This window comes from Lipophrys pholis (genome assembly GCF_963383615.2).
Source record: "Lipophrys pholis genome assembly, chromosome: 4".
Taxonomy (NCBI): Eukaryota; Metazoa; Chordata; class Actinopteri; order Blenniiformes; family Blenniidae; genus Lipophrys; species Lipophrys pholis.
The window spans coordinates 26,952,310-26,965,724 of record NC_137637.1 but is presented as its reverse complement, the minus strand read 5'-3'; the positions used below and the strand labels follow the sequence as shown (position 1 = coordinate 26,965,724).

At 41.5% G+C, this 13,415-nt stretch overlaps 1 protein-coding gene across 1 annotated transcript in view; it reads right to left on the bottom strand.

Moving 5' to 3' along the window:
- asic1b (acid-sensing (proton-gated) ion channel 1b) overlaps nucleotides 1–7,926 on the bottom strand; it is a 173,065-nt gene extending 165,139 nt beyond the window's left edge. The window contains exon 1 of the mRNA XM_080462612.1: nucleotides 7,371–7,926. Coding sequence (XP_080318738.1) covers nucleotides 7,371–7,738 — 368 coding nt within the window. The 5' untranslated portion in view covers nucleotides 7,739–7,926. The remainder of the gene's footprint in view (nucleotides 1–7,370) is intronic.
- Nucleotides 7,927–13,415: the final 5,489 nt, after the last annotated feature.

The following is a 13,415-nucleotide window of genomic DNA, read 5'->3' as shown; positions in this document are numbered from 1 at the left end:
ATTTCATTAAGTAAATTCTAAACTACTTGACTGGGTCAAGCTCATAATATTGATCCATATGTAAAAATGGACAGCAGTCTCACAATGGCTAAAACAGCTGCATATATTATATTTTAAAAACTGAATGGAAAATAATGAATTTATGTGTCCCCTTCTTTCTTATTGTACTCATATTGAAGGTATATTTTGGACAGTGTGTTCACATACTGCTGATTAAGCCCTTCACCAGCAGGTATCTCTGAATCTCACATTAGTATAATTATGCACAGAAAACCTCTACTAATGCTTCCGGTTCAGCTCTATTCTCTATTTTTAGTTTTTGTATACGAGTACCGAAACAATTTTTCTACAATATTAGAGGTAAAATTGTAGCAACGGAGGAAATTATGTCTGGAGTCTTGATACAAACATATGTCAAAGGTGTTTTGGTAATTACTCCCACTGGCAAAAGCAGATACCAAACATTCCATATTGGAGGTTTAATTAGTCTATCATCAAGGGATACATCTGTAATTATGTGGTTATGACACAGCTGAACATAACATTTACCAGCGATGGGGACGATAATATTCAGATGGAGGAAATCTGAGGGTCGAAAAGGAACAGAGAGAATCGTGCGAGATAGTTTTTGAAAAAGTAGAATTTTGGACAGCAAAATTACAGCTTCAAACAATTGAAGGACTCTTGCCTGCCCACACAGTGACTGCTTCAGTACACTGTCACACGTTATTCTAATAGGAAGATACAGCCTTTTGTGGTATATTTTGAGGTTAATTGAATTGTGTCCAAAACCTCTGTCTTATAAGCAACACAAAGCTGCCAGGAGAGCACTTAAGACGCCATACTCACATCCCTGAGTCGGGAGGCTTTAGTGGAAGCGCATACAATCACAATAATATGGGTAGATTTTTTAATATTGCCCTGCCACTGCTCCCTAAAGCAATCACTGCTAACTCACTTCGTTGGGGCGGGGAGGACTAAATTGGATTATGGGCCACAAGCACTTTAATTTTTTTGTGGGGACTAAAACGAATGGAGGCGCATCTGCAACACTTCCCCACCTCATGAGAAGAGCAAGTAAATACCAGCAGCCATTGATCTGCCGAGTGAACTTTGACAGTGGTCACAAAACTTCCCTCCCTAAAGAACAAACCACCCCTCTATTAGGTTGGTCTTAATAATTTGGCCAGTGTGACAAAATCATGAACACATCTTGATATAATCTCAGGTAATCACCCAATTAGCTCTAATTGAGCTCATACACTAACAATGGCAGTACTGTTTGTGTGGTGTCCTTGAAAATGCAATCACATGTTAATGATGGTGCAGCTGTGGCCGTGGCCATTATGCCACGTTGGACAAGGACACAAAAGCACAAACAGGTGCCCACCACCAGGTGAAGTGAACCTCAACTAATGTTTGTGTGAATGTTTATCAGTATATTATACAAATCAAAGATGCAAATACATTTCATAAAGCTAAGTGTTTCCATAAATGATTAATAATGTTCCCTTTTTATACCTATTATAATCACCGTGCGTCTCTGCAATGAGAATCTTCTCGCTGGTGCATTCTGGGGCTTTGGAGGCAACTCTTTCCGCATGATGACCTGGCCTTCACATGTCTGTGTCCAAACATTTGTCACTCCAGAGAAATACCCACATACCACCCTGTGATCTTGCCGAGACAAACGATGCAGTCAAAGTTATCGACCATCACATCTTGTGGCAGTTCACATATTTCTCACGTGACGTTATAGCATGTTCGCGAGCTCAGGAGAGGTGTTGAGGTTTGTGTAAACAGAAGATGTGCGTCTCTGACTTTCATGAGCTTATTGAACCCTTCTTGGCAGCCGACGCCACTTTACCAACACCTTTTCAACAATGACCTTTCTTTAGTTGATTATATAATTGCCCATGCGACATAGTAAAACTGTAGCTAAGCTATTTACTCATGATGTTCTGCACTGCCGACTGTGACTTCATCCTGCTGTAACACAGGAAAGCTATTTGCCTTCTTTTCCTTTTTTTTGCAGATGTACAGAAACCTCTCAAGTGGAATAAGTTCAGGTGAATTTCAAGTAGCTTTAAACTTCATCATTCTTAAGACACTGTGGTGTCACTGCAAGCTTCCTGCTGCTTTCTGCTGAAATGGTGACAGACAGCACCAGTTGACAGATACCTTTTTCATAAGGTCTAAGACATATCTAAGTTCAGGATACCAGTGCATTCAGGGGAGTTAAGTCCATGTCTTCTACTTTAAGTAGGGATGCACCGATCCACGTTATTTCACTTCCTATTCGATCCCGTTACCTGAATTTAGAAATCTGCCCATACCAATACTATTCCGATACCAGAGCTCTGTTTGCTTTAATATTATTATCATCATTATTGTTGATTTTATATGAGGCTGTAATAAACTCCTCTCTACAGGCAAGTATGAAATGTACAAATGTATGCATGTATGCTCTCAAAATACAACTTGAGGTTAGTATAAGGTCAGAAAAAAATATTTTTGTTCAATTTGGACGTCATCATCTCATAACAAACTTGTTATATCTATAAAACCTCAGAATGACTGGGGAAATTCTCTGGCAACGCAGCACAAACAGCATTTTTTCCAGCACTAACGCAGCACAAATGATTGGGACTATTTCCACAGAGTTTTGCGTGGGGTAGGGGGCAGCTTCACGGAGGCGTGAATCGCCTGCCACAGCGTGGAGGAGCTGCTGGTCATTGTTTTGATGCCGCTGTCGGTGCTGTTCTCCTCGGCGAGCTGGAGTTTTAAAATGGTGACGCCTGGCTGTAAAACGGCTTTGCAAACATTACACGTTGCTGTGTTGAGCGTAAAATACATCTAAACATGTTGTCATGAAAAGTTGGATAGCACAGTGTTGCTACGTTAGCCTGCTCGCTGGCTGCAAACTGTGGAATGGATTTCCTGACTCATCGCGCCACGTCTCATTGAGACTCGCTTCCATTCAGGAAATCCAGTCCACAGTTTGCAGAGCAGCGGCAGGGAAACATTGGGCATATTTTTAGTCATATATGAAGCAACAATTGCTCCGTCTCAAATTCCCTGCAAGACCAGGGTGTGCTTGTACCTTGACAGATTGTTATTACAAGGCACAATTTACCAAGCAGCGGATAAAAAAGACTTGTCTGCAGAGAAAATACATCTACTTGTGATGAAGCTCAAGACTCATGACAGCTGCTGTGTCACAAATAAACTGTGGGTTTGTGACAACTCACCTCTCTGAAGTGACAAAAACAATACATTATCTATCTTTCAAAAAGACCACTCCTATAATTTCTAACATAAGTAAATTACTGCTACATGCACAAATACGCACAATCGTCTTGCCTTGGATGTGAACGATAAACATGAGATTGAAGCCACGCCGCTGTCAGATGCCGCTTTTATTTATTGAAATCAGACAAATGACTCCTAAAGACAGATCTAACCAACAGAACATTTCAGCGTCTCATAATATTATGGTGAAAGCCCTGTGGATTAAAAGCAGCAACCTCAGTATATTCAGGCACACAGTACTTCATCCATCCATCCAACCTCTCTCCTCCAGTCCACATGGGGTAGCGCTGGCAGTATGGAGACCAAAGAAGACCAGACATCTATATAATCTCTCCAACATGTCCTGGGCTGACCCCGGAGCCTCTCAGTTGGACAAGACTGGCAGACCACTAATGGGAGGCGACCAGGGGGCATCCTAATCAGATGCCTGAACCAGCTCAACTGGCTCCTCTCGATGTGGAAGAGTGACGGCTCTACTTTCAGTCTCTCCTGGATGTCTGAGCCCTTCACTCCATCACAAAGAATGGGGCTTGCCAGCCTGCTGGGAAAACTCATTCAGCAGCTTGTGGCTGTGATCTCATTCTGTTGGTCATGACCCAAAGTTTATAACACAGGTGAGCGTGGGCATGTCGACCGACCGGTAAACAGAGAGCTTTGCCTTGCAGCTCAGCTCTCCAGCTAAAATAAACCACTGATACGACAGAAACCAAACCATTGACCTGATTCATAATGTTATTTGATCGATAGAGAAATCCCTTTATGCTGCTTCACAATGCCAATGTGCCACCGAAGCACCTGACTACACACACCCATGGGCACACAGACAGGTGGGTGAACATTTGTTATTTAAACAGCATGGGCCTTGGACAAAGGCAGAACTGAATCAGTCTTGTAGTGCACTTGCTGCTTCGTACTAAGACAGGGGCCTTTGCTTGTCTTCTACTATTTTCAATCCAAACTAACAGCAGGTGCCCTGATAAGAAGGAGCTTGCCAATAAATTAGAGCCTAACCAATGTTTGATTCAACAACTGACTTTTCATCTGCGAGTTAGAATCAGGATCAGTCCGTTTTCTTTCCTTTCAATTCTGTCCATAGTTCTTGTACCTCTCTGAGACTATAAAAAGACGTTATTATATGAAGCTGACCTTGCCATCTTCCGTCAGAAGAAAATTCAAAGGACAGCCCCCCCACCCCACCCCATGGCAAAAGTGAAAAGAGGAGGCACAAAACAGTGAGAGAGATGAGAGCATTAATCAGTGGGACAACTCTGTAGCTTAACAAACAGCACTAATTACACGGGGATAAAGACTTGTTCATCATACAGCTTATGAGACACAAGTTAATTGCCTCCGCTTGTAGTCCCCTCCTTCCATCTACAGTCAGCCCATACCAAAGTCACTCGCAGCAAGCGTCATTGCTTTCATTTTAGTCTCTATCGCGCCCTCATTTTTCTCAGGTGCATTTTGCTTCTTCCACGACGTCTTCTTGAACCTGCACTAATAAATCAAAAACGTTGAAGCCTGTGCCGTCGTCTTAATGGCACACTGTTACATTCGACACTACAAACACAGAAACAAATCCATGTGGGACGTAGACACACAGAGTGAAATCTACGCTACACAAAGCACTCAAACTACAGCTCTAAGCAATGAACTGTCTAGTTTTCCTGTAAGATTATCACCTGTGATACAGACACATATAAAAGGGTCAGAGACAAATGATATTCACCATGAAAAGAGGGGAATTGGATTTATGTCATTCTTGCATGTACTGCATGCACAGATGTATTCTCTGCCTTGGGCTGCAGAGCCGTTTGGATCAATATGCTAAAAATAGAAATGAATAATGTGTTCAAGATAGTCTTTAGATGTGTTTACATCTTTCATTTTGCATCAGTGTAGCAAGAGCTGGTGCAGAAATGACCGGTGTCAACATAGAGAGGAGTGTTTTTATCTGTAATGCTCTGGATTATTCTGATCAGAATAGGCACAGAATTAAAAAAATAAAAAAAGTGAAGAAATTTTAAAGTCCACAAGTTTCAGCATTACACAGTGAGCTTGTCATTGGCTGCCAAAAGACTGAATGATCAAAGCAACAAGTGTAAAGGGAGGGAATGGCAGTTGTGAATCACACACGTCTTTTTACACTTTGTCAGCACGGGATTTGAAAATCTACTCTTTTGCGTTTCCAATATTTATATATTTGCATGCCATGAATTTTAAAATGATGAGGCAAGAGATCTTACTGGCAGTACTTTCTACGCCATTAACCGTCTGAAAACAGCCCATTTATTATCCGTTACCTGGGGGATTCGAGTGATCTCTGATAAAAACGTGTTTCTTCACATCCTTTTTTTTTTTTCTTTCTATCAAACATTAAATCAACACATTCCTAGAGACTGATGTTATTTCAAGTTGTCACATAAGGTCTCGTGCATTGAACAACTTGTGTGCCGGGTGGATGTCAGCAGACAAGCTCTGCTCTGTAATGTTGCTGCATTATTTAAATAAACAACACTTGCCTGCTTTCCTCCGTCTCACAATCTGATTTGATCTTTTTGGTTTTGTCCTCAATTACCTCAGAGGCTAAGGACAGCCCAAGTTTATATTCCCTGGGAGCCTTAAAAGGTTTTGCATGCTTTGGTCACGTTTTTTTTTGCACATCTCCCAGAGGCATAGCCGTGACAATCAGTGAAGACAGGTCTTAAAACACTGCTTTGCACTTCCATGTGACAGATAAGATTCCACCTGAGACAAGAAAAGAAAATGTAACTTGTGTTTTACTCAGCTACAAGATTCAACACACCCCATAAAAATCCAAGTTCGTCTAGTGTTGTTCACTTGTACACCTATACTCTGCTGCTACTCGGAATTGCATGCATCGATATTGGTCCCCCATGGAGCATTGTCACTTAATCCATGGTTTAAGGAATTAAGGGATTATCACTGAGATTCAACAGACTAAAGAATAGCTCATTTTGGTGATAACTCCTGCAAAATGTAACCACAGCACCAAATGCACCATTATAGCCAAACGTTTCAGGCAGTCAACTCTTATCTCCCATTGTGCAGATTGTGCAGTGGACACAATCAAATCCTAAATCAACAAATGCTAAATACACACAGATGGGTTTCCCTGAGGCGAAACCAGAGTGTGTCTGGTTGGAATTTTGTTTGTGTAGAAAATTGGTTTATTTTAACCCACAAGATCGAAAAAAAAATGCTGTGAGGTGAGGTGAGGTGTGTGCTTGTTGAATGGCAGGTAATCAAAAGGATGTAGGCTGTAAAAGCAGCAACAGGTGAACACAGATTATATGAAACAGACAGTCACACACTCTTAGAGTATGGGAGGGTGTCGTCCCCCCTACCTCCAGAGCTTAAGGAGGAAGCCCCCAGAGCCCCCAGTTGAATGCCAGACTTCCTTATTTTGTTCACATTATTGGAAATTAGTAACAGATGTTGCGCTCCATGCACAATGAAAAATAACACTGCTTGTGCTCATTGGAGGCTCTTAATTTGAACTATGTTGTAAATCTTTATTTGCATTATATACTGTAGTTCACCACTGTTATCACACTCATATTCTATGAATTTGATTCATCTTCATTATACAGACATCATTTCTTATGATAAACATGTATGTTTTCATGAAGTTCTTCAAAAATGTAATGAGAAAATCTAAAAACATGCAGGGAAAAGGCGCCCCCTGACCCTGATATTTCATTATGCTGGTACTCCTCTGAAGCTTTCTGGTGCCCTGTCACATTTTAACCACTGCTTTAAACTCGACTGTGAGTTAAGACCAGGAGCAATACCCCGATAACTGGCAGATATTAATGAGTCTCAACAACTGTCACAACTGTACACACTACAAACTTGTTTTCAAACATTCAACTCACGTTTAACACAAACCCAACCTTACTATTGTCCAACTTTACAGCATTGAAATGTGTTTGTGGTGACTTTGGTGTTTGTCCTCACTGTGAAACTAGTTTGTGTCCAGTTTCCAGACAGAGCACAGGTACAAAAAGGCAGTCAGACGCAGAGAGATTACGCACCTGCCGTTGAGCAAGGCGAGCAGCTCCCCTGCGTGGTACAGGTCGTTGCGCGTCACGCGGCTGAAGCGGAAGGAGTTGAGGTTGCAGAAGGTTATGGAGGGGAACGTGATCATCGTGGCGGCCACCTCGTCCAGCTTGGTGACGTGGGGGTACTCGAAGTAGAACTGCACCCGGTCCACGCACACCATCACCAGGACGCCCACCGACGCCATGAAAAACAGAATCCACAGGCTCCGCTTGATGCACATCCGCTCATAGGTGAACATGTGCGAGATGCCGTGCAGCGTGGACCTGGTGGCGAAAACTTCAATGGGAGCGGGTTGCTTGTAGTCCACCATGTCCTCCGAGTCCGCTTTCAGATCCATCATGTCTTCGGGACGAGTTTTTTTTTTTTTTTTTTTTTTTTTTTTTTGGGACGGGATGACTGACGGCCGTGAGGATGCTACAGGAACAAGCTGGCTTTATAAATAAGTAGACGCTTTTATTAATAAGGAGGCGGTTTTGGTGGCTGCAAGTTCACGCCCTTCTACGCGTGTATTTCTCATGCAGTCTGTGTGAGATGTTGCGTCACTGGCAGCCGGCAAAACAGCTCGACACCCAGAGCATCTCCTCTAAATATATATATATATATGTATATATATCCAAGTCCTTGCATGAAGAGAAAAAGTGCAAATGAGGGTAAGTATGCTGGCTCTGGTAGGGTCACAGTTCCATTATAAAATTAAAAAATAAAAGCCCGGTGTGGAGCGCGCATGGATGGATAGGTGAATGGCGAGAGCTGGTCTCTCTTCTCTAATATTACCGAGTTGATATGAAGACACAGGCACACAATGGTAGTAACTGCGGTTTAAAGAAAAAATAAAAAATAAGAGGGAGGAAACAAACCCAGGCGAGGAAGAGCTGAAAAAATCTCAGTCAGTCACAACGAGCGGTGCGTACTGACTGGTGTCTGTGAGGCAAGAGAAGTCGACTGGCTTGCATGGCTTTTCCCAGCTCTTCATAAGCGAATCCCAACACGTGCGGAATAATAAACAGCGGCTGATTTGCTCTGTTAAAAGCGGTCGTCGGTCTGGCCCTGGGTTTTCCACCGTGGGGATGAAGCAGCTGCATTACAGAGGAGCTGGCCGTGTCTGATCGCTGCCTCCTCGGTGCGCCTCTGCTCGCTCGCTCGCATCCATCCCCTCCTCCGAACTGCCTCCACAACAATGCAGGGGAAATTACTCCGGTTATATTTGGATTCCCGCTGGTGTAGCCTTGATTAAAGAGTCTTCTGAGGGGGGAAAGTGTTTATCTGGGGAGGGAAAAAAAGAAGGAGAGGCAATTCCCGCCCGAGACGTTCACGGTGTACATTCATCGAAGAACCGTGCACCTTAGAGGCGGCAGCGATCGCCCGGATCAATTAAAATCGCCCCAAACAGGAGAGAGCAAGGATAGGACAGCATGCGTTTTACACCGGGTGACTAGGTGCAACGTCGACTGGCACCCCAGCAATGCAAGGAACAGACCATAACTATTATAACTTGAACTGTGTGGTCTGAGATATAAGGACAGGTAATAATCATTTTAAGATTCCATCTGCTGCAAAAAATAAATAAATAAATAAATAAAACAGCAAAACAACCATACTGTAAAACACCCATGGTAGTTTTGAAAAACAGGAAAGTGAAATAAGTAAAATACACAGGGCAGAATTTAGAGGGCAAGAGTTAAACCTGAGACGTCAAAGGAAAACCATGAAGGATTACACTTATGATTAGAGTATAAGTTGGAAGTGAACTTTTTGAAAGTTCATCTTTACTCCTTCCTCTATCTCTTGTTGGTTAGGTGAACGACTAACCTAAGAGGGTGTATATGACCTTTTATTATTTTCAGTTGTTAATGTTAACATTGTTTCAGTGTCTGGTTCCTCTTTGTCAGCTGAGTGTGATGCAAAACAGCAACATTTGACTGTTGCCAAACACTAATTTAGTGGTTAGCACTCTCTTTTCACAGAAAATGTGTCCACAAAGTTGAGGCTCAGAGGCCTTTCTTGGGGGAGTTTGCATGTGAGTGGGTGGGTTTTCCTTCTCCAGTTTCCCCCCAGAGTCCAAAAACGTGTTTCATTATAAGGGTTTGAATGCAGTGTGTGGCTGTATGACTCTCTATGTCTGCCCGGCGAGCCAGGGTGTATCCTGCCTTCACGCAAACAAAGATCGTTCCAATCAGATAAAGCAACCTGCAACCCGAAGTTGGATAAAATAATACATCTCCTTGCTCTCCGGTGCAGTGACTGAACTATTCAAAACACTTATCAGCTTTAGTGACAGAAAATAAGAGCCATGATATTCTAGCACAGTAACATTTACTTAATTGTTTTACAGTGAAAACATCCTGAAATCTCTTGAAAGTGAATCCATTATTCCTACTACTTTCAGGATTTGGTTTGTTTCTTCTTTTTTTTTATAAAACAATGATGGGTTGCAATTTTACACAGTTTATTTAAATCTCTTAGACAATGACAACTGAGAAGGGCACCTCTGGAATTCACTCCCACCCAACATCAGAATCGTTTATTCCCTGGACTCTTTAAAATCGCAACTCAAAACTTGCCTTTTTAAACAAGCATATTCCCTTTTAAACATGTCTATAGCAAATGCAATAGATTGCTTCCCCACTGCTTTTAAGTTGAGTCTATATGTTTTCCTTGTGGCTGATTGTCTTTATTTTCTCAGGGAATTTGCCTTCAACCTAAAATCCAAAGACATACATTGTTTACACACAAGTTATTCAGTGGCTCGGCTGTAGGTATGACTGAGTCTCTGGGTAATGTGTGACTCTTTCGTCCTGCAATAGAGAGTTCTGACCATGTAAACCCTGTCTTTTGCTCAAAGTCAGATGGAAAGTGAGGCTCAAAATCAAAAGCCTAGCTTTGATGGCCATAAACTGGATGGATACCGGTATATCCTCCAGTCAGAGATAGCAGGTCGGCTTATCGTACAACAGACTCACAATCATTGTATTTGAGGGAAATTAACATTTAAAAGTATTCGCCAAAAGACTGAGCTGCTGCGTGATAATCCTACAGGCACTCATTATGACACCGGTACAGGATTGTTTCATGGTACCACACGAGCAGCTCCACCTCACAGTTGTGTTTACAATAATGACTGACTGTGCAGCAGATGCAGCTCAGCATTTAGCCAATCATTTTCATTGTTCTGAGACAAACCTCTCTGGTTTCACTTTCAATAGAGCACAATTGGCTTGAAACATGCCACATGGAAACAGATACCTTCAAGATTTTGAAAAATACAAAATCAACCGGCATACTGTGGCAGGCACACATTCAGGAAATCTGCAAATTATCATACTCTTTCTTTGGGGGGGGGTAGTTGTTTATCAGATGTTGCACGGAAGGCCAAATTATCATGTAAATATGATAACTATTGTACACCTGGCAGCTAAAGCTGCACAAGTACTGTAAGTTTGTCATTGTCACTAAATCGATATATACAAAATGAATAGTACAGACTACTGACAGACATGATACATTTCAGGGCACTGTGCATTCATGGTCTTGCCAATTCATATTGAAAAAAAAATGTTATATGAAAGAAAAGTGTGATTGATCACAATAAATTCACAAAAAATGTGCAAGTAAATAAATGAAGAATTTTGATGAATTGATATCCCTAATTATTTCATACATTGCGGAGCTAAAGTCAGAAACACAAAAAAATAAAGGAAGATTGTCCCAAAACAAACTGTTCCTCTTTTGAAATCAGTTGAAAGTGTAGGTGCACATGTGGTAGGAAAAAAAGCTTAAAAAAAATAAAATAAAAAACCTAAACAAACAAAAACATGACCCAGTCATAGCTTGTGAAAAATATTGGCAATTCAAATCAAATTGTTTATTTGAAGGAACAAATCTAAAAGCACAAAAACATTTACTTCTTTATTGTTTGTTTTCACCGGAAATCACATCATTATTACAGTACTCAACAGCATTATGGCGTTTTGCATATTCAGGCATTTCTAGTGGCTTTGCGCTACATTTAGTGCTGCATTTAGTGCTTCGAAGAATAACAGCCTACATCTATTTAAATTCTACATTTATATATGCGGGGGTTTTTTTCTGTTAACAGATAAGTTTGTGCTCTATTGTTATTTTTTATTTATTTATTTGTTTGATTCAGTGCAGCTGTGAAGAACTCTGTCGTAAATTGGCTTTTGAAAGCATTCATTTGAGGTTTCCACGTTGTTCTGACACATTTAGCAGCTCATCAACTCCAATGGTAACATTCAAGTCTTTGTTGTGGCAGAATCACAAAGAGGAAAATTGAACTTAAAAAAGTTATGATTTTCCCCCTAATGTCAAAGTATTTGGATTGACCCATGAGTTTCCTATCAACAATTCCAAGCATACACACACACACACACACACACACACACACACACACACACACACACACACACACACACACACACACACACACACACACACACACACAACAACAACAACAAAAAAACCTTCTGAGCCACTCTTACGGCATCGGCATGTATTCCACCACACATGTACACAGATGCCTGTGCATGGGAACATACACAAGGTTGTACACAAGCTAAAATGAATCCCACAGCAAATCACTTTTCTCCCCTGACCAACTCTCTGTAGTTGCCTGAATGGAACATCCGAATATGTCACAGTGAGCGAGTGAGCCAAACACAGGCAATAAGGCAGATGTGTCGCAAGACTGCCAGTGCCAAATCTGTCATAGAAACCGTATTGCCAGGAGGCGAGGGGAGCTCACCCGTGAAATTGTTCATAATGCGTCCATAATTGCTATTTGCCATAGTATTGACTGTGACAATGTGGCAGTCATCTATAAAGCTTGCATCTTACTGTATATTGATCACCAGTTCTGGGAAGATGAGCCACGCTCTGACTCTGCCCCTGTGAATTCTGGGTAGACATTGTGCATCAGTGACACATAAGGGTTTGATATTACAGTGGATATTAAATTTGTACGGTGCATTTTGATGGCAGGTGCTGGAATGTACACGGATCCACATTTAGCTTTATCATTGCCTCTTACTGCCACAGAGATGCAGGAGTAGCTCACCAAGAGGCTCCTTCGAGTCACTTAAATTGTTTTGAAGAATACGATGGTGTGATGCTCAACAGATCTGGATAAATGCGCCCTTTTGACAAAGTCATTTTTCAGTGCTGCAGTTTTGGTTCGACCCCGTTCAGGTTTCCTAGCTTCCTACACTTCCTAATGAATATATTCCCTTCAAATGGTAACTTGGAGTGTCCTTGTCTTATTTAAGATAGGGAAAAACGTTTGATTTATCCATAGCACTCCTGGTTCATGCACAATCAGTACAGCTGTTCTCAGCAGTGCACAATTTATCATAGTAATCAGGTATCATGGATTAAGTATGACATTTTTATTATTTTTCGAGGTGCTGCTTTTTGCTTGTTTAAAGCCACGCGGCATTCTTAAAAAGCAAAGGGAGCCCCGCTACAGAAAACCAACGATAGAATTGAATTTGCCTTCACTCCCAAACTGATTGAACGGTCTTTTAATCCACTTGTAGATTTGGAAAACAGTGTTTTAAACCTGCGCTGCTGAGGAAAGCACGAGTAATGCAGATGTGTATTTTTTTCCCCCATTATTTCAAGCTGAGACAGAAACAAAATGCTACTTTCTCTGCAAGTGAAACACTTACTTAAATACTTGGAAACAAACTTGCGAATACTGATTGGACCTTTAAATGGAAGGCAAGGACATTAGTTAGGGTAAACGAGGTGTTTTCACTGCGGATAAAAAGCACAAAGAGGCTGGCAGTAAGAGGGGAGAAAAATGCATTAATGACAGCTATTTCCCTTTGTGTTTGCTTCTATACAGATGTATGAATGTAAAAAGTGCACACACGATGGCATCCTACCCTTTGTACTCCTGCAGTCCCGTCCTTTGTATTACTACTGTACTTTTATGCTTTATTTATGCTGTTGTCAGCAGCCTAATCCATTACTGGTCAGTTCTGTTGAAGAGCCCGCCA